Source organism: Apodemus sylvaticus, chromosome 9 (assembly GCF_947179515.1).
Source record: "Apodemus sylvaticus chromosome 9, mApoSyl1.1, whole genome shotgun sequence".
Lineage (NCBI taxonomy): Eukaryota > Metazoa > Chordata > Mammalia > Rodentia > Muridae > Apodemus > Apodemus sylvaticus.
Window position 1 is genome coordinate 144730 of NC_067480.1, and position 21902 is coordinate 166631.

The window sequence follows — 21902 nt, forward strand, 5'->3', positions numbered from 1 at the left end:
GTTATAAAACATTATTATCATATCTATTCTCATGATCAATTGTTCCAGATTCAGCTAATGGGAGCTTCTTCAAGGTGATATTTTTCAAGTCATATTTAACTTATGCTACATAAAGTTAAAAATACAAATTAAGGAAACAGAAAGTATATTCTCTTGTGCCTATTCCATCATGGAAGGGAAATTGGATAAATCTAAAAAAGAGAAACATGGTATCATGAGATAGGAAAAAGTTTATATTACTGGAGTTAAGAGTCCTTTCTTTAGTACTTTTTTTTCATGCTTTGACCTTATAGTTCAGACAACTGAACTATATACATGAAATCATGATGCTCTTCTACATTCTTAGTTTTCCTTTTATATTTCCTACTCTTCTAAGTACTCCTTTTCTTTCTTTTTTATTTTGTTTATATATATATATGTATATATATATATATTCTATATTCTTTGTTTACATTCCAAATGCTTTCCCCTTTCCCAGTTCCCCCCTCCTCATATGTCCCATAAGTCCTCTTCTCTCCATCCATTCTCCTATCATTCCCCCTCCCTTTTCTCTGTCCTGGTACTCCCCTACAATGCTGGATCAAGCCTTGCCTTGCCTTGCCTTGCCTTGCCTTGCCTTTCCTTGCTTTTTCCTTTCCTTTTTCCTTTCCTTTCCTTCCTTCTCTTGTTTTTTTTTTTTTTTTTTTTTTTGGAGACAGGGTTTCTCTGTATAGCTCTGGCTGTCCTGGAGCTCACTCTGTAGACCAGGCTGGACTCAAACTCAGAAATCCACCTGCCTCTGCCTCCCAGAGTGCTGGGATTACAGGCGTGCACCACCACCGCCCAGCTCTCTTCTAGGTACTCCTACCATGCCAGTACTATTCATATCCTCCCCACAAAGAGTTTCCCATTTGGACTTTTTATCTTTTAGACCTCTTCATTTTTTCTTTTTGAAACAGATTCTTACTCTGTAGCCCAAGTTGGTCTCAAACCCATGGTGATCACATTCTAAGTGCTGAGATTTATAGACATAAACCATCATCACCACAGGCCTGGCTGTACTCATTTTCTAGACAGTGGGTACTGTGGTGTATAACAGCTAGATTTCATGAGATCTAGATGCATTCAGATTCAAGTCTCATAGAAAAGAATTGACTATTTCAAAACACTGATCATCTAAATGGCTCAAGCCTTAATTTAACTATATGAAATCATTTATGAAAATTTTGAAAATCTTTCTCTACTTTTATATTTGTTACAATCAAAGGACATCATAGACTGTAGAAACATTATTTATAAATATAAATGTTTTTATAAAATATATCCCTGAGCTGGAGAAATAGCTTAGAGGATAAAGGCACTTGCTGATCTTTCACAGAACTGGAGTTTGATTCCTAGTACTCACATCAGGTGACTCACAAACTCCAGAACATCTAACACCTTCTTCTGACTTACATAGGTGCACACTCAGAGATACATACAGACACAGACAGACAAAACAGACACACACACACCTTTTAAAGCAAAATGAAATATATCTCTTACCAGTCTGAGCTGCCCATCACTTGTGAGCTCTCTTCAGAAGCCTCTAAAGTCACCAACAATATCCCTGAGAGCCTTCTGAAGCACGTAGTGGATAAGAGCATTTACAGCACCAACAACTATCAAAATAGGATTTTATTCTTGTTCATGCTTTAATATGCAACCAGGAAACTGAGGCACTAATGTACCATGAGCAAATTAGTATGGACATTTCATGAAAATAACTAAAATACAAAAAAATCCCCATATACTTTTTAAAATTCCAAAATGTATCTGTGCCTACTATAGCTAAGAACTAAACACAACTACAACAGCTGGGAGTTTACATACTGAGTTGAGCAAAAATATTTTGATAAGCAAAATCATAGACCTGCAAGCTTAAATATTACTCCCAAATTATTTTCCTATTTACTTGGTAATGTGCTGGACAATGAGATTCAAAGCTAGACCATGTTAATTCATTGTTCTGAAAGGATAAGAACACTCTGACTTACATAGCATTTACTCAAAAAGGTAGACTCCAGAGAGCCAAATAACCCTATTAAAAATGGGGTACAGAGCTAAACAAAGAATTTTCACCTAAGGAATATTGAATGGCTGAAAAACACCTAAAGAAAATGTTCAACATCCTTAGTTATCAGGGAAATGCAAATCAAAACAACCCTGAGATTTCACCTCACACCAGTCAGAATGACTAAGATCAAAAACTCAGGAGAAAACAAGTGCTGATGAAGATGTGGAGAAAGCGGAACACTCCTCCACTGCTGGTGGGGTTGCAAGCTGGTACAACTCTGGAAATCAGTCTAGTGGTTCCTCAGAAAACTGGGCATGATACTACTGGAGGACCCCCACTATACCACTCCTGGGCATATACCCAGAAGATTCCCCAGCATATAATAAGGACACATGCTCCACTATGTTCATAGCAGCCCTATTTATAATAGCCAGAAGCTGGCGAGAACCCAGATGTCCCTCAACAGAGGAATGGATACAGAAAATGTGGTATATTTACATTATGGAATACTACTCAGCTATTAAATACAGTGAATTCATGAAATTCTAAGGCAAGTGGGTGGAACTGGAGAATGTCATCCTGAGTAAAGTGACCCAATCACAAAAGAACACACATGGTATGCATTCACTGATAAGCGGATATTAGCCCAGAAGTTCTGATTACCCAAGACACAATTCACATATCAAATGATGCCCAAAAAGAAGGAAGGAGAGGCCCCTGGTCCTGGAAAGGCTTGACGCAGCAGTGTAGGGGAATACCAGGACAGGGAAGCAGGAAGGGGTTGATTGGGGAACAGGGGAAGGGAAGAGGGCTTATGGGACTTTTGGGGAGGGGGGATCCAGGAAAGGGGAAATCATTTGAAATGTAAATAAAGAATATATCTAATAAAAAAATAAAAACTGAAAAAAAAATGAATGCAGCACCATGTCAGGTGTGCTTGGCCTCTGACTAACACAGCTTTCCAGTGATTACACACTTTCTGATGGATGCAACACTTAGGACTAAACAATCCCCTAAGGGCTATTGTTAATGGAATATGCAATCATTCTAGTTAGGATATTTATCCCATAAAACTGTATGATCACAGTATCCTCTTCATTCCTTGATGGTTGATGTTCTTGTATTAAAACAAAAATCTAAACTTATTTAATGACTAACAGTGAGGTATTTTATTTTATACATCAAACTCTGACCTCATGGCTTTGATTGCTGCTATAAATCACTGGGTAAATCAGCCTATGGTTGTACCACAATAGCAAATGCATTTAACAAAAGCTAAGAATGATCTCAATGTCTATGATCAAAAGAGTTCATGGAAAAAACCATAGTGAAAAATACATCATAGTATGTGGATTTTCCTTGCTTGACATGAAGGTGCAGCAAAAATTAACTAATTTTTTTTGTATTCAATATATATTTAGGTTGTGGTGTTTTGGCTCTAGCATGGGGAAATTAATATGTCAAAAATTAGCCTTAAAGGCAGATTCTTTTTGGCTAAACCCAAGAGTTTTCTCCTGCAAGATGAGTTGGGAAGAAAAAAAAAATTCAACAAAAAGATGACTTTGGTATATTCTATATATTAATATATGACATGATTTACTTGTTTCTTGGTCACATACACATATTTATACTCTTTAGTAATGAAGAACACACTATTTTTTCTTATTTTGGGAGGTGATGGGTAACTTAATAACTTAATAAATGGGTTGATAAAGGTTGCAGAAGAATCATGCTGAATTAATAAAAAAATCTTTTATTCAAGTTCACAGTGAGTGAGTCCCATGAAATATATAGGAAGATCAAATATTACATCTATTGTATCTGAATGTGGTCTGGAAAATGTGAAAGCCAATAACAGTACAAAATGAACATGTATCAAAATCACAAGGAGATCCCTCCCTGCTCTAAGATCTCCATCAGAACTGTGGGTAGGGCAGGTAATGCCATCTTAGTTCAACAGAAGAACAGCATCTCATCTGTCTTAGTGCTCAAGGTCCCTCCACTGTGTGCTAAAGGTAGTGAAGTTCAAAGACTTGTCTTTTAATAGAGTAGTTTCAGTGGCCTGACCTAGGTTTTATAAACTCAGTGTGGATTATGAAATGTGCTAGGGTTGTGCTATATAGTATGCAGTATGGACAAAGACAGCAACTTAATAAAATGCTCAGCACTCAAAGACAGGCACAGTTAAAGTTGCAGAAAGGCAAAAACAGCTCACGAATCTACCTTGGTCAGCAGTCACTACCTTGTAGGAAACTTTTAGAGGAGACCCTTGACTTAAGAGGAAAGTACGATGTGGGGATGAGTTGCTGAATCCTTATCTGGTCTCCTCTTTTACCCAGCAGATAGTTTTTATTAACTCTTTGGACTCATCTCTGTTCTAAAACCTTCCCCAAGTCTTTGGTGAGGGAAAGAAATCTTCTCTGTGTAGTTTAGATACATTTTTTAAAAACAGTAATTTTCACAATATATTATTAATTTATCTTTTATATCTGACTCCCAGTAAATTCATGCATTCTTCTTATATAGGACTCTGCCTTGTTATTCTTTCTCCACATATGTATGTATGTATGTATGTATTATGTATGTATATATGCATGCATGCATGCATTTGAGTTATCAGTGTTTGCTTGCATGTATGCATGTGCACCATACATATGCCTGGTATCTGTGAAGGCCAGGAGGTTACACCAGATTTAATGATGGTTGTAAACTGTCCTGTGGTACTCATAATTACCCAGGTCCTCTGCCAGAATAACACATGCTCTTAACAGTTGGGCCATCAGGCATGCCATAGAATGCTTGTAGAATTCAGAGGACAACCTGCCACAGAAGTTTTTTTCCCTTCTGTCATGTAAGTTATGGGAATTGAACTCAAGTTGTCAGAATTGGCAGCAAGCAACTTTATCCACTGAGCCATCTCACCAGCTGTTTCTTTTCCTTTTAAAAATTACATTTCTAATGCCCTGAGAATGTGAATAAATATCAGATCTTCAGTCAAGTGCAGGGTAGACTGACTTGAAAGATGACTAATATGTGCCCTGTGGGGGTGATCTGGGGGAAATTGCAATGGAGCAAATTTAGTGATATCCACTGAAAGTTTGAAAAAAATTTGCCTTGTTATTTGCACACACATGTAATCTTATTTGTTCTTTACTTGATTGAAAATATCTATTGAAACTAATCTTGTGAAAGTGACCTTCTTTTATTTCTTGAATGCTGTACTATATGTATATATTGTGAATGCAGACAAAAGGTATTGTTCTAGAGAGGGACTGGAGAGATGACTCAGTTGGCTAAGTACTTGTCTTGCAAGAATGAGGACCTGAGTTCAAGCCCTAAAACCAATGTTAAAAAAAAAAAGCTGAGTGTGATAGAGTGCACTTGTAATTCCAGTGCTGGGGAGGCAAAATAGGTAGATCTTTGCATTGTTCATTTCAGGCAAATGAAAAACTCTGTCTCAAAAAACACGATGGATGGCACCTGAGAAACAATACCTGAAGTTGATCTCTGGACTCCACATGTATGCTCACATGTATAAGCTACCTACCTGTACATACATAGAATCAATCAATCAATCAATCAATCAATCAATCAATCAGTGTTCTACATAGAAAGTTCTTTGGGACATCTTTGATTGCTAAGTACCGGTCTGGACTTAGTTTTCTATCTCTAAAATATGAGGGAGTTCAATATCATCACTGAGATCTTATCCAGCTTTGAGAAAGGTTACAACACACTCAGTATTTTTATTTTAGAAAAACAAGAAAGAAGCCTATACATGGGTCAATGTGAGCCATCGAAAAAAATTTTTTGGAAAGCAACTTAGTATGAAGTACTGTGAACTGAGTAGACTTACAGACCATTCAACAATAAATGATTCTACATATTATGACATATCTGTTATCCCCTCACCCTCAGTCACTTGCCTTATCTAGTTCTCAAACTTTACAGATAGTCTCAAGTTAAAAAGCAGTGGGTAATTGCTACAGATTTAATTGATAGAGATTTAAGAATTTTCCAGAAAACTAATTATGAGAAAGACCAAATATTGTTACTTTTCAGTTTCTCTCAGCAAAGCAACAAATTACAAAGCATTGTTTTAATTCCATTTGAGCAGCACAAATACAGAGAAGGATAAAGTAAAAATGGAATCTACATGAAAATGAAACATTCTGGAAATTTAAGAGAGGTCTCAAACTCACCAATTTCTGGCTTTTTCCCTAGAGTGAACACAATGTCATAGCCCTTGAGTCCATCTTCGGAATCTGTCTTCATAACAACATAGGCAGCTGAGCAGTCATGATCTGTGTGCTATAGAAAAAAAGAGTCCCAAAATGCAAACACATTTTTAATCCCAGCACTTAGAAAGAAGAGACAGGAGATTTGGAGGCCAGCCTGGTTTATAGAGCAAGTTCCAAGACAGCCAAAACTACACAGAAAAACCCTGTCTAGAAAAGGAAATAGAAATGCTATGAGGGATATGCAGAGCTCCAATTTGATGGAACGCTCGATGTATCCCAGAGAGCATAGCAGAGATCTGAATGAACTGAAGAAAAGTACTCCTAAGAAAAGTACTCACAGTAGTACAGAAATATAATGTACACAGTTTTAGGGGATCAGTGGAGATAGAACCCAAGGATTGTACATGTTTAGCATATATTCTCCTCCTAAGCTCCATCCTTGGCCCCAAATGATTATATTCTTTTTGTTTTCTTTCTTTTTTTATTCAGTATATTCTTTATTTACATTTCAAGTGATGATTATATTCTTAAACCAGTCTGCAATGATCTCAAAATTTGGTTTTGAGTTTATTTTTAAACACAAGAATTTTGGATCAAACCTCCCTAAAAAGATTTTGTAACAGGAAATATTAAAAAAGATCGGTAAATTCCCACACTACACCCAGCTGCTCTCTGACCAGCAGTCTTGCTGACTCTAGCTAGTCCCAGTTGGCAGTCTTCCTTTCTCTGGTTTGCCTGCTTCAGTGCTACCCATATCTTCTCAGCCATAACCCCACTGTGGTCAGTGGTCCCACATTCCAGTAGTAACCCAGTAAAACAAAACTCTAGAAATGTATAACTAATCAGTCAGTTTTATATATCAATCAATTCTCAATTCACAAGATGCCCACACAATAAATTCAGGGTCAGTTGATAATGATGCAAGCTGCCCACCTAGATTAGACAAGTTACCCCAATTATTCTATTCTATGTGATATTATATCTACCTGTGGCTATTTAAAACCACATGAAATCTGAATCTTCCTGTTCATCCTCCATCTTGCTTCCTTCCCCTCTACCTGTCTCCTCTGTCCTGTCTCTGCAACTCTTCCCTACACCTCCTTTCCCCCTGTCCAATTACAGGCTTCTTGTATTAATATTTAAAGTGATTGGACAGGGAAAATTTTGCTACAAGATTTATCTTCATAAGTAATTTCAAATAGAATAAAAACATTTAGAAAACTCATATGTAAAATTGGACACCTCTTCATTATAGCAGCAATGGAGAACAATATTAACTCATTCTTTGACAATTTTCATACACATATATAATACACTCTAGACACACTCACACTACTCCCTATCTTCCTCCCATTCCTATAAACTCCCCACTTCTCCCAGCAAGTCTCCTTTACACTATCATTTTGTTTTGCTTTGTGAACCATTGAGTTTAACTAGGGTCATCCATGAGTGGACATGGATATAGAGCTACCCATTAGAGTATGGGCCATTTACTAATGGCTATACCACTGAAGACAATGATTCCCTGCCCACTATAGCAGCCATCAAGTGCCAATAGCTCCCTGTGGAGGGGCCAGAAACCCATGAATCCTTACCCCATACATGACTGAGTACTGAAAGTACCAAGTCTTCAAACAGCAATTTTGATAATGTTTTACTGTCCAACTACTATGAAAATCAATGTGGCTTGTTGATATGGAAGAAGTAGTATTTTTATAATTGTAAGGTATCATCACTAGAAAATTTTCATATAGTGGGGGTAGGGGAAAAACCTAGGACCAGATGAGAAGATGTTTAAGTGATGACATGTAGTCAATTATAACTACCACAGTAGTTAGTTCAAGAGGACGAACTAGATCTTGGTGGAATTTTCTTGCAGGAACAAAGACTACAAGGATGTGCAAAAGAGCATAGAAAGCAATACAAACCCCAGAGGCTTTTTTTTCAACAGAGAAGTAAAAGGTCCACAACAGCATTGGTGTGGAAGCGAATAAAGGTTTATAGATGGCATGGACATGCTAGATATAGACACTGAAAAAGCTAGGCAGAAGGTCTAAATAGGTTAGTAAAGGCCACAACAAGGATTGAAGAAGGGTTTTCCATAAGGCTTAATTACTGTGCCAAGCACATTCTGAAAGCTTTATGTTATTCATTTGGTCTTTACAGTGATATTATGAAATAAGTGCTATTATTCTTGTTTTAGAGATGAGCAATGTGAAGTTTAAAGAGAATTAGTAACCTGTCCAAGGTCATAGTGTGAATACCTTATGGAGGCTGACTCTAAGTTCTCATATATTCAGTGCAGGGGTGGGAGGTAGGGTAGGAGGTGTGAATGACAGATGGGAGGTCTGAGTTGCCATCAGTGTCTAGTACAGGATGATAAGATGCTGAGTACAGCCTGTGTGTAAGAGACTGAAGGTTGCTGAGGGGGACACAGATGTCTGTTCTTCAAGGAGTTACAATCAGGAAGATGTAGTTGCCAAAACTTTAATACCATAATAAGTCCCTGGAAAAGATGAAGACAGGCAGTATGTATTTTCAGATGAATATACTCAAGAGGTGGAGCAGGTTGTAAGAGATTGGACTCTAAGGCAATTTGTGGAGGACTGAAGCTTTCTAACAGGTCCTGGAGAAGGACCTGTGAAGGAACAGCACTACAGATGAGATAACTTCTATGGTTTGAATATAGTTTGTCTACACAAGACTCATACTGAAACTTGATCCTCAATGGAAGGTGTTTAGAGGTGGGTTTGGACCTTTTGTAAGTTTTTAATTTTTTGTAGTTAAAATATAATCACGCCATTGTCTCTGTTCCCTTTTCTTCCTCCAGCTCCTTCTGTGTACCCAGCCTCACTTTCTTTCTCCCAAATTCTCAAATTCTCTCATTTGATCTCTTTTTCAAAATTGTTGTTATACAGTCTCTCCTAAATATATAATCTAGTCAGTCTATGACCTCCACAAAAACACTTCCCTTTGTAACATATAGAGACCATAACTGGTCAAAATGCAGAAAACAGGTGATAGTGTGATGCTCAGCCCAACCGATCCACTCACAATACACCTCCTCCATTTAAGGCTCAGGAACATATTAGAAAAGAATGGAAATATTGTAAGAGCCAGAGGAACAGGATTCTGCTGTGATGTTGCATCTCTTAGAAATGTCAGAAATGCTCACCCATGAAGTGTTAAAGTCAGTCCTGCACTGTTTGACTATTAAAGAACAATTAGTTATTTGTACCCCAATGAATGGAGAAATGCCTTTCTGTAGAGACTACACTAGGTCTTTTAAGACTGGATTAAGGTCTGGGTATGGTGGTGAATGCCTGAAATCCCAGAATTTGGAAGGTAAAGGCAGGAGGATCAGGAGTTTAAGGTAATCCTCAGATTTATGGCAAAGGACTACATGAAGCACCTTCTAAAAAACAAAGAAAAATAAACCTTGATTATTTTCATGAGAGTGGGTTGTCAGAAAACTGGGTATCTCTCTTGGTTTCTCTCACACTCATGCTATTTGTATATGTGTCTATATCCTTTTTCTTCTTCTCTATCGTTATACAATTCTGTACCAGGTTCTCACCAGACATTGAGAGAGGGTGACACCATGTTCTTCAACCTTAATACCTGCAAACTACATAAATCTGTTTTCTTTATAAATAACACAGCTTTGGGGATCTTGTTACAGTAACATAAAACAGAATAAGACTAACTGTGGTGGTGAAGGCAATAATGTATTTAAAAGTTTGTATCTGTGGTAGTTAGAATAAGAATTGCCCCATAGGCTCACATAGTTGATGGGGTTACATTTGGCACACTGTTTAGGACTGGGTGTGGCATTTTTAGAGGAGGCATGTCACTGGGTCACTGGGGAGTGAGCTTTTATGTTTCAAAAGCCCGTGCCAAGCCAAGTCTCCTATCCCTGCCTCCACCCTCTCCTTACACTTTCAACTTTTGGATCAGATGTGAGCTCTCAGCTACTGTTTCAGTGCCATGCCTGCCTGCCTCCATGGTCCTTGCTATGATGGTCATGGACTAACCCTCAGAAAGCATAAACAAGACCCCAATTAAATGCTTTTCTTTATAAGCTATCAATAGAACAGTGTCCAAAACAGTACCTATCCTGGTTTAAAACAACAATTAGGTTCTTGAAGTGGAAATTAAAGAGATGATACTTAAGCCGGGCAGTGGTGGTACACTCCTGTAATCCCAATACTCTGGGAGGCAGAGGCAGACGGATTTCTGAATTTGAGGTCAGCCTGGTCTACAGAGTGAGTTCCAGGACAGCCAGGGCTATACAGAGAAACCCTGTCTTGAAACCCCCCCCCCAAAAAAAAGAGAGATGATACTTAAAGCAAAATTCCAAGGATTAAGCTCCCCTTGGCTATTTCTGAATTATAGGATTGCATTGATTTTAAAAGTAATAAGAAAAAGAAATCCCCCATTAAAGCTGTAGGAGAGGGTTATTAGGACAAGATGAGCCAAATATAACTTGAAGCTTCTGAGTCTTTGTGACTTACAGCAAGATCATAGAGGATCAGAAGGAAGTGTATATGTAGGGAGTTGGGAGTGGGAGATAGAAGGTAATGATCTCTGATTTAGATGCTGTTGAACATGAAGGCAAAACCAAAACAAAACAAAGTTGAACAGAACAGAGAATGTCTAGACAGCAGCTAGACCTGAGGTGAGAATGCAGATTCACAAATGGAATCAGGAAGACTCTAGGACTAGGGTTGGAAATGGGGAAGCCTTGAAGAGGAAAGAAGGGAACAACACAGGAATGGGTAGGGAAACAGATTCAAATGAAACAGCAGATAGCCTGAGAAGTGGCAGAGGGACCAGGGAACTGAACGAAGAAATAAAGACAATTCCAAGAGCAGGGAAACAATGAATTTCAGATTAGAGAGGAAGTAAATAGAAAACAAGAAGCCGGCAAAAAGCATAAAAGTGACCAGGTTCAGAAAGAAAAGGGAGTCAAATATGAATTTGGTCAAGTTCAGAATGTTCTAAAAAGGGGATAACCATTGGAAAAGGAGACAGTTAAAGAGGCTGAAGAGATGGCTCAGAAGTCAAGAGCACTGGGTGTTCTTCCAGAAGACCTAGGTTCAATTCCTAGCACCCATATGTTGGTTCACATCCATCCATAATTCCATTTCCATGGAATCCAATGCCCTCTTCTGACCTCCATGGCATGCAGGCATACATTCATATATACATAATACATACATACAGTCAAAACACTAAAACACATAAATAAGTCTAAAACTTATGTTGCAGGATATTTGATCACACTGTGAACCTAGAGATTGTGTTATTTGCTTTTCTGAAAAACAAAAAACGATTTCTAATTGTGGTGTGGCTCTCAGCCTTAGAACACACCTTTAATCCTTCTGTCTGGAATACAGACATGCCCTTAGTACACACTTTCAACCCCAAACAATAAAGGTAAAGTTAGTTTGGAGAAGGAAGCATACATTGAAAGTGATGTGTAATTGAGTGGCAAACAAAGTGACAAACCAGAGAAAGATCTGCCAAAATGGGTTATGCCAACTCTTTTTTTTTTTTTTTTTTTTTTTGACCAGGACAGTTGTACAGAGACAGGTTAGACACAGATAAAGACAAAACAAGCCAGAGAATGAGAAGGAGCCAGAAGATAAGAACAGATTGCCAGAGTTAGTATGAGGCCAAGTAGAGCAATTCAGGTAAAGCTGAGAGAAACCATATTGAATCAACCAGCTTGGAGAGGAGTTTGAGCCGGAACAGTTGAGTTGAATAAGACAGCCAGAGTTCAAAAAGAACTAGAAAGAGTGAACTTATTCAACAGTAAGTGTCAGATGCTGAAAACATTCTAGGCCTAGATAAGACTGTTTAGAGGCTAGAAGCTTCCAGGACTTAGGCCTAGGTTGGCAGGTAGAGGCAAGAAGCCTCAGAGATGACAATTACATCAGGAGAATAAAAGATTCTTTTACAAACTTAAAAAATCATATTTCTGAAAAAAATAAATGAGAATGAGACTTGAAGATGGAAAGACTCAGGGGTGAGGGAATAGAAAGAGAGTCTCAGGAGATTAGAAGGGGAGGAATGTGGACATAAGGAACTATATTAGTTTTGGAGCAGGCCATGGCAGAGGACAAAGAAAAGAATGAGAGGATCAGTTTGGAGACAGACAGGAAGAGACCAAGATATCCTGGTCTGAATGATGGGGGCGATACATAGAACAACTCTAATTGTTGAGGGTTGAGAACTAGAGCCCAGAGGAGAAAGAACTAGGTAGCTCACAGTGGGGGGTGGGCAAAATTATTGCCAAGACATAGTCAAGTAGCAGCTGGGCTATAAGCTCACAGCTGTGGAGCTGAGCTTACTTGGCAAGCACTACTGATCCAAGCAAACAACTAGCAAATACATACAGACATTGAGGACAGTTAGGTCTTTTTTGGGAAAGGTTCATTGTATAAGGCTCTTTTCAGGCATTTACACAAAGTAAATGCTGTTGAACCTAATTTACAGATGAGAGAATCTAGGCTTTAAGAGATTATATAATTTATCCTCAGTTGCTAAACATCACAAAGATGAAGACAGTCACATTTAATGAGGTGTCTGGATTTTACAAATTGCTAAAATTATGAACATTTACATGTAAGTCTACAAAGGACTGTGACTAGATTTTTAAGGCATTAACCATAATATTATATATAAGGGTACAGGGATTTTTAAAGGTCTCAAACTAGAGAACATTTTTTTCTGCATGTAAAATATTCATTTAGTTTTGAGAAGCCTGTTTTTAAACACACATTTCAGGTCCTTGGGAAGTGAAAGATTACATTGTAAATTAGAGATCTTGGGGATCACTCCCTGACCATATTCCTCTTCCTTGGGGACAGGTAACCATGACCCTAATGATGCTTCTTAATCCTGATCATGCTTCCATACATTCACTCTGCATGGATGCAACTCTTGGTATTCTAGTGTGACATCTCATTGGTGGATCAGGAGGAGCCAGGAGGCACTTTAGGGCTGTCAAGACCAGCCTTCACATATCTATTTAAGTTAGGGCATCAGCCAGGTGCCTCTAACAGTCTGCTAGCAAGACAGTCCTTCAGCATTAAGGAGGGAGCCCAAATCTATGCCCTTTCTTTTTTTCCGTATCTTAAGACTGTTATAGATAGAACTCTTTATGTTAATTTGTAGGTACAGAGATTTCACAGGAGTGCCCTCTCAAGTGACCCACAGTCGCTAGACACTTGGTTTCATAGTCTGACTGTGACACTTTCACTCCACTGATGAACAAAGGGTAGCAGAAAGGCTGGAGTTTTCCCAAAGTCACTCAGTGAGCTGTGGCAGAGGCAGGATCATCACCCCACATTCCCAGCCTGGGAGTTCCTGGTCCCCATCACTTGCCCCATGGGGACACAGCGATCGCTGCACTCTCCTGCAAACCCTTTTGCTCTTGGCCCTCCGCATTCTACCCTTTCCAGGAAAACTAAGTTGTTAAACTAAGGCGAAGAACGGAAAGGAACTCCCCTCCCTAAGTGGGTGGCAAGTGCTGGCAACTCCAGTTCCTCAGGGAGGCGTCAGCTCTGCCTCATGTCCGCCTTCATTTCAGAACCCTGTGGCCCGCGGGCTTACCGTGGCGTGGCGTGGCGTAGTAGCCGTGACCACCTAGCGATCTGGGAAAGCGCAGGTTATGGACCGAGAGCCCGCAAATCCTGCTGCGCGCCATTGAGAACGCACCAGGGAGCCGCGCCGCGGGAGCCATGGGAAGCTAACCGGTTGTTTCTGGAGCGGAGCTGCTGAAGTCCCGGACCTAGCCCCGCGTTTTCAGTCGCTCTGTGGGAGGCGAGAGTTGAGGTGGGCTGGCGACGATTAGTTGGTTCTCTGGGGGTGCGGCCGCACACTTGTACTTAGATTTCAAGCCTGGGCTAGGCGGCTGGATCCCAGAGTCTCATTTACCTTTCTTTCTTTTCTTTTCTTTTCTTTTCTTTTCTTTTCTTTTCTTTTCTTTTCTTTCTTTCTTTCTTTCTTTCTTTCTTTCTTTCTTTCTTTCTTTCTTTCTTTCTTTCTTTCTTTCTTTCTTTCTTTCTTTCTTTCTTTCTTTCTTTCTTTCTTTCTTTCTTTCTTTCTTTCTTTCTTTCTTCTTTCTTTCTTCTTGCTTACAAGGTCAGTATGGAGGTAGCTTAGCGAGTACACACACCTACAACCAAGCATGCCAAGTGAGGTTGGGCACTCAGACAGACAGACAGACACACAGACACACACACACACACACACACACACGACGAAAATTTCTTTAGAGGTGATCCCATTCTTCATTATATAATAAATTAGTCACATCCCTGTGATGTAAACTGCTTTAAATTATCTTTCATCTGCCTGTGCAAGATAGGTGGGGAAGAAATACATTTACATTTTATGGGGGGTGGGCAGCGTGACTGTGAATTCAGAGACTTGAGTAACTTACCCAAGGCTACAAAGCCAATTAAGTGGTAATGCCTTAGCATCAAAGCGGGGCCTTACTGCCAAAGCAGACTTTTTTGGGGGGACTATAGGATCCATCTGAGAATAGAGTGCTGAGAGCACTGTGGAAGCTCTACTGTCACATTCCATATTCTCTGACTCACCGTTTGCACATACAATCGTTGTATGGTATTTTCATTATCATTTAGAGGTCCACTGATATTGGGGAGAGTGCAAGTTAAAGCACTTGTCAAGCAAATGTGAAGACCTGAATTACAATCCCAAGAACGCATATAAAGTTAGGGGTGGTAGCTTGGGTCTATGCTTCTGTAGGGAGACTGGAGGCAAATATGAGAATGAAGCTCGCGGGCCAAGCATACTGAGCAGTGAGCAACAAATAAAACTAAGTAGAAGATGAGGAGCAGCACCTGAGGCTGTCTTCTGACACCCACATGCATGGATGGTATAACACACACACACACACACACACACACACAGAGAGAGAGAGAGAGAGAGAGAGAGAGAGAGAGAGAGAGAGAGAGAGAGAGAGAGAGAGGAGAGAGAGTCAGAGACACAGAGACAGAGAGACAGAGAGACAGAGAGACAGAGAGGGTGGGAAGAGGGGGTGAGGATTTTTTTCCTGAAAGATGATATGGGGTACCATTCATACCCCAGGGGAAATGCTTTAAATAGTAAATGAAATGTTTGGAAATTAATGTTACAGGTATTTTATCCTGGCAATATATTGCTGTAGGGAGGGCAGGAATTTTTTATTGAATGCACATGTCACTTTTGCTGTTCAAAGATGAGCATGATCCACATTGATTCTTTTGTTTGTCGACAGCCTTGGTAGCAAAAGGAAGGATAAATGAGTCCCCAAGTGCACAACTGAGGGCACCTGTACCTGTTTGTTTTTTAAACAAAACAAAACAAAACCAACAAGGAATCAACATCCTCCAGCTGATTTGGTCCTGTGGGAATTTAAGCACCAGGCTGCCATTCTTTTTCCAGAAATTTTTTTTTAGAAGCCTGAGGTACACATGTTAATGCAAACTACTATTTTCTAAATATTACCATCTAGCTTTCTCTTAAAATGGCGTATAGGTCAGGTAAACTTTTCTATGTTTTCTTTGTCTTTCTGTTGGAAAACCAACCTATTAACTGTTATTACTATTTGCCTCAAGATCTGGAAGTTAACTGCTAAGATCCAACTGTAACTGATGACCCAAGGGAGAAACCTAAAGGCTATCTCAGAATAAATAATTTGTGTAGCATAGTGTAAAGATGGATGTATCATTTATAAAACTCCCAACAACCCCTAATGAGGCAAGCAGGAATTATCTACTCATGTTGAAGCTAACAACGGGAAGATCTAGGATGAGCTCAATTAGTAAGACATTAGAACTAATATATAATGCAATTCTAGGGCAACTATTGAAAAATGTAACTGGAAGACTAGGTGAAAACACAGTTACATGGACTGGAAAGATGGCTCAGTGGTTAAGAGCTGCTTGCTTTTCCAGAGGTCCTGAGTTCAATTCCCAGCAACCACATGGTGGCTCACAACGATTGGTAATGGGATCCGATGCCCTCTTTTGGTGTGTCTGAAAACAACTACAGTGTATTTCATAAATGAAATAAATAAATCTTTAAAAAAAAGAGTTACGCTGAAAAAAATCACAGAGGCAGAAAACACATAGGAAACAAAAGTAGAAACAAAGAGGAAGGGAAACAGATATGGTCTATATTAATCCTTAGGCATCATTCAAAAGAGCTGTTGTGGGGACATGACAGCCAGCCCTAACCCGATGGCATTGTGTTTTTGCCTGACCAGAAATTAACAACTCTATCCCCGTCATTAGAGTGTTCAGACTGAGTAATACTTTATACAGGTCCCTGTGATGACTAAAGAAACTTAATATGGACCCAGGCATCCCTTAAGGGCTGTTGACCTTTTGCTGTGGAATGCTGGGGTGATCCTAGTGAGCCTGCAGGTGAGAAAAGAGTAGGTAATGGGGCTATGAGGTATTAACCTTTGCTTCAGTAAAACTGCTCATAGCTAAGGGAAATACAGCCATGGATCATGGGATCAATGAAATTTATGATTTTCTAAAAGGGCTGAAACAGTCATTTCCCTTATCCTATATGAAATTATGGTGTTCACGGAATAATCTTGGAAAGAGAGCAGAATGCTGCCTAGTGACTGATTTAGGACTCTAGCTTCTAGAACTGTGAGGAAGTAAATTTATATTCTTTATAAATTACCTGATTTATAGCATTGTACTATAACAACACAAATAGACTGAGATAGGCAGATAAAATATACTACATTGATATTGTTGAAAGAAAGCGGTAGTTATTTGATAAAATTCAATATTAATTTATAATTAGAAAAATACTTAGCAAAAGCAGTAATTAATGAGAATGAGCTTCAACCTAATAATGGGCATCTAGAGAAAATGTTAACAGCAATTAGCTGACTTCGTGGTTAAAAATTCCCATTTTTCCTCTAAAATTGAGGACAAGGACATGGTGTTTGCTTTTCTCACATCTACTGAACATTAATATGCAAGGCAAGATTGAAAAGGAAGAGGTAAACCATTTTTCCTTCTTGGATATCATGATTACCCTCTTCACCCAAATTATCAGTACTAATGCTGACTCTAAGTTTGCCAGACATAGGGTAACTCTGTTTAGGGAAATTAATTCCTGAGGCCTCAGCCAGGCACATGGCACTGTGAATAAAGAAGGTACCTACCATCAATCCTGACCTCAGTGTGATCCCTGGAACCCAAATCATATTAGAGAGAACTATCATCCTTACAAATTGTCCTTTGACTTCCGAATGTGTACTATGGCAGCAGTCCCCACTAAAGGTAATCCCTGCACTACGAGGCCTGCCTCAATTATATTTGATGTACTAGTAATGAAATATTGGAACAAAATGAGAAATCAATACCCCAAGCCAGGTGTAGTTGCTGTGAGGCACACATGCCATTTCTGCCTCAAAGAGAGGCCAAGGGGGATCACTTGAGCCCAGGACAAGTTGAGATTCACAGGACTGCTTTTCAAAAAGAGAGGTGTAGAGTGTCCCGACCTGCAGGACAGTCAACAGGGTCCCTGGAACCACCTAGGGGAAGGCAAGAGACAAGAGACAGGAGAAACAGAGAGCAAGTCTGAATTCTTAGCAAGCTGTCAATCTTTAATTTTCACACAAGGCGTTATAAAGGCAAGCAAGCAGGTGTCGGGAGGGGTGAAGGGGGAACGTCATTGTATTCGGGGAACAATCTCAGGGGGCTAGCATCATTTCTCAGGAACAGTTTCTCAGAATTGTCTCTCAGAATCTCAGGGAAGATTTGGCAGGTGCATTAGGAACTTGGCACTATATTTCAATCATGAGGAAGTGAGGTGGAAAGGAGTTGCTATGGTAACCTAACCACAGGTGAGCTTCGTTTGTTCAAGCCCACTCAAACAAGCTCTGTATGTACTGACCATCTAGCTTACTTGGTTAATCTTTAAACTAGTACATTTCCCTCTAAAAGTAGCCTAGAGAAAGCAGGCTAGAAATGGCTGAGAGGAGGGGGTTTTGAGATCTCTGTGAAAATGGCTCCTGGCAGTAGGGAGGAAAGGAGCGAAGGAGGGATGGAACAAGGAGAGGGAGGGGAGAGAGAGAGGGGTGAGGGGGGAAAAGAGGGGAGAAGGGGAAGGAGAGGAGGGGGGAGAGGGAGAGGGAGGGAGGGATGTGTGGATCCTAGTGTTCCTTCCTTCAAGAATCTCATAAGTACTTAGTAGAGTTTTCTCCATTATTTTCTGTTTAATATAAAACAACAGAAACAAAAATCCACCTCCCCTATTGGTACCTTGTTATGATTCCTTCTGGCCATTACTTCAGTACTTATACTTCTGCATCCACAGGCCATAGATGTGTACTTATTTTAAGGGATGATTTGCAACAGCTGAGGAGGAAATAACAGATGCTTCCTGAATGTCTGGTGTTCATTTCTACTGTTAATTTTTATACACTATTTCTAGATTTTTTTTGGTTTCATTTCCTCTGTTCAGCATTTCTCAATTCCTAATTATTCACGAATACTTCATTCTTTACCTGAGGTTAAAAGCTAGCCAAATATGCCATATATGGCACATCTATCACTATGTATCTATATACCTATATCTATCTATCTATCTATCTATCTATCTATCTATCTATGAAAACTAAAAATATAATAGAACATAAAATCAGTTTGGAGGCATTTCTGGCATGACTTTCCTGCAGTCTTGGCTCTAAACACACATGCATTTGCACAGTCCATGATGTTATCTTATGAAACACTAGATATAGGCTTAAAATGCTTCAGGTGATCATTGTATATTACACAATGTTTTTTTTAATATATATTTTTATTTTCTATATTCTTTGTTTACAATCCAAAAGCTTTCCCCTTTCCCAGTTCCCCCTTCCCCATATGTCCCATGAGTCCTCTTCTCTCCATCCATTCTATCTTTCCCCCTCCCTTTTCTCTGTCCTGGTACTCCCCCCTACAATGCTGGATCAAGCCTTTCCAGGATTAAGGCCTTCTTCTTCCTTCTTCATGGGAATCATTTGATATGCTAATTGTATCTTCAGTATTCAGAGCTTCAGGGCTAATTAATATCCACTTATCAATGATTGCAATATATGTGTATTCTTTTGTGATTGTGTTACCTCGCTTAGGATATTTTCCAGCTCCATTCATTTGCCTAAAAAATTCATGAATTCATTGTTTTTAATTACTGAATAGTACTCCATTGTGTATATATACCACATTTTCTGTATCCATTCCTCCACTGAGGGATATCTGGGTTCTTTCCAGCTTCTGGCTATTATAAATAAGGCTGCTATGAGCATAGTGGAGCATGTGTCCTTATTGCATGCTGGGGAATCCTCTGGGTATATGCCCAGGAGAGGTATAGCAGGGTCCTCTGGAAGTGTCATGTCCAGTTTTCTTAGGAACCACCAGACTGATTTCCATAGTGGTTGTACCATCTTACAATCCCACCAGCAGTGAAGGAGTGCTTCTTTTTCTCCACATCCTCACCAACACCTGCTGTCTCCTGAGTTTTTAACCTTAGCCATTCTGACTGGTGTGAGGTGATATCTCAGGGTTGTTTTGATTTGCATTTCCCTAATGACTAATGATGTTGAGCATTTCTTAAGGTGCTTCTCGGCCATCTGAATTTCTTCAGGTGAAAATTCTTTGTTTAGGTCTGTACCCCATTTTTTAATAGGGTTATTTGGTTCCCTGGGGTCTAACTTCTTGAGCTCTTTGTATATATTGGATATTAGCCCTCTATTGGATGTAGGATTGGTGAAGATCTTTTCCCAATTTGTTGGTTGCCGTTTTGTCCTTTTGAAGGTGTCCTTTGCCTTACAGAAACTTTGTAATTTTATGAGATCCCATTTGTCAATTCTTGATCTTAGAGCATAAGCTATTGGTGATCTGTTCAGGAACTTTTCCCCTGTTACACAATGTTTCTAATTGTACATAGTTTTATGCCCTTATAGAAATATGACTTAAATATGGAAAAAAAAGTATTTTTAGTATTTTCCTATCATTCTTCAGTATATAAACATAGAACTTATCTCTGAAGTTTTAGATTGTGTTATTTTAATGTTTAATTTTATGAATCACTGTTAACATTGCTGACTTAAGTTTCATAAGAAAAACATTGTTCAGACTCAGTGAAGCAGTATTCAGCAAAACCAGAACGGGGAAGTGGGAAGGGGTGGGTAGGAGGACAGGGGAAGAGAAGGGGTCTTACGGGACTTTCGGGGAGTGGGGGGCTAGAAAAGGGGAAATCGTTTGAAATGTAAATAAATTATATCGAATAAAAAAATTAAAAAAAAAGAAAGAAAAACATTGTTCAAAGACTTTTTTTTTAAAAAAGATTTATTTATATATTTATATCTAAGTACACTGTAGCGGTCTTCAGACACACCAGAAGAGGGTGTCAGATCTCCTTACAGATGGTTGTGAGCCACAATGTGGTTGCTGGGATTTGACCTCAGGACCTTTAGAAGAACAGTTGGTGCTCTTATATGCTGAGTCATCTCTCCAGCCCCATTCAAAGACTTCTATCATTAGATTAGGACAGACTTTCCATGGTTCCTAAAATGGCCCTAAACAAACTTCTGCCATTTTATACAAGGCATTTATGTAGAGTGATGTTCTTCTAAACACTGACAACTATAAAATCAAATGCTGACCAACTCTTAAAAAAGCCAGAGATGTTTTACACTCTACAGTATCAAATACTCAGTCAAGATTAAATTCTTTGTGTAATAATAATAATAATAATTAAAAAAAAAGCTGGCTGTGATGTCTCATGCCTTTAATCCCAGCACTTGGCAGGGGGAAGTAGTAGTTCCAGGACATCTTCAGTTACAAGCAAGTTTAAGACCAGCCTGGGCTACTTGAGACCCTGTATTCAAACACACACACACACACACACACACACACACACACACACACGCACCCAGGCACCCTTCTCATTAGTATGTAAATTTGAACTCATAACAAATTTATGACTTTATCAGTTTTATGCACAGTTATGTAAAATATTTTTAGACAAAATGGAGTCACAAATGGAAAACGTTTAAGCATCCCTGCTTTAATTAGGAAAAAGCAAAAACAAAATGTAACCCATCACTGGCATAAGGGCTGGGAAGAACAGATTTTAAGGAAGGAAGTAGTGCTAGCAGGATGTAGTCTTGGTCTATCTAGCACACTGGCTATTTTGTTTGCTTTTTTAGTTAATAGCCAAGACTATTCTTGGCTGTCAATTTGACTACATGTAATCTTCAGATTTTTGAGGTAGGAAAACAGGCCTTTACCTTTGAGCTGGGAAGAGAGAGACATAGCTTTAATCTGGATCTTGAGATGGGAAGACATACCTTTAATCCACATCTTTAATCCAGGTCTAATCTGTGCCACAGTTTCTGCTGGAAGCCTATATAAGGACATGGAACAAGGAGCTTTTGCTCTTGCTGCTTGCACTCACCTAGCTAGCAAGTCCATTTTTTCACTGGTATTTGAGCGTACTTCTTCAGGATCCCAGAACTTTCCAGTTGGATTAGCTGGACCACAGCCTGTAAGTCATCTAATAAATCCCCTTTCTATATATAGATTCATTCTGTA

The 21902-nt window shown here is 39.2% G+C and overlaps 1 protein-coding gene across 1 annotated transcript in view; it reads right to left on the bottom strand.

The window, feature by feature from the left end:
* The window catches only part of Enosf1 (enolase superfamily member 1), a 37703-nt gene extending 23481 nt beyond the window's left edge, over positions 1–14222 (bottom strand). Inside the window, 3 exon segments of the mRNA XM_052193350.1 lie at positions 1525–1640; positions 6238–6346; positions 13868–14222. Coding sequence (XP_052049310.1) covers positions 1525–1640; positions 6238–6346; positions 13868–14026 — 384 coding nt within the window. The 5' untranslated portion in view covers positions 14027–14222.
* Positions 14223–21902: the final 7680 nt, after the last annotated feature.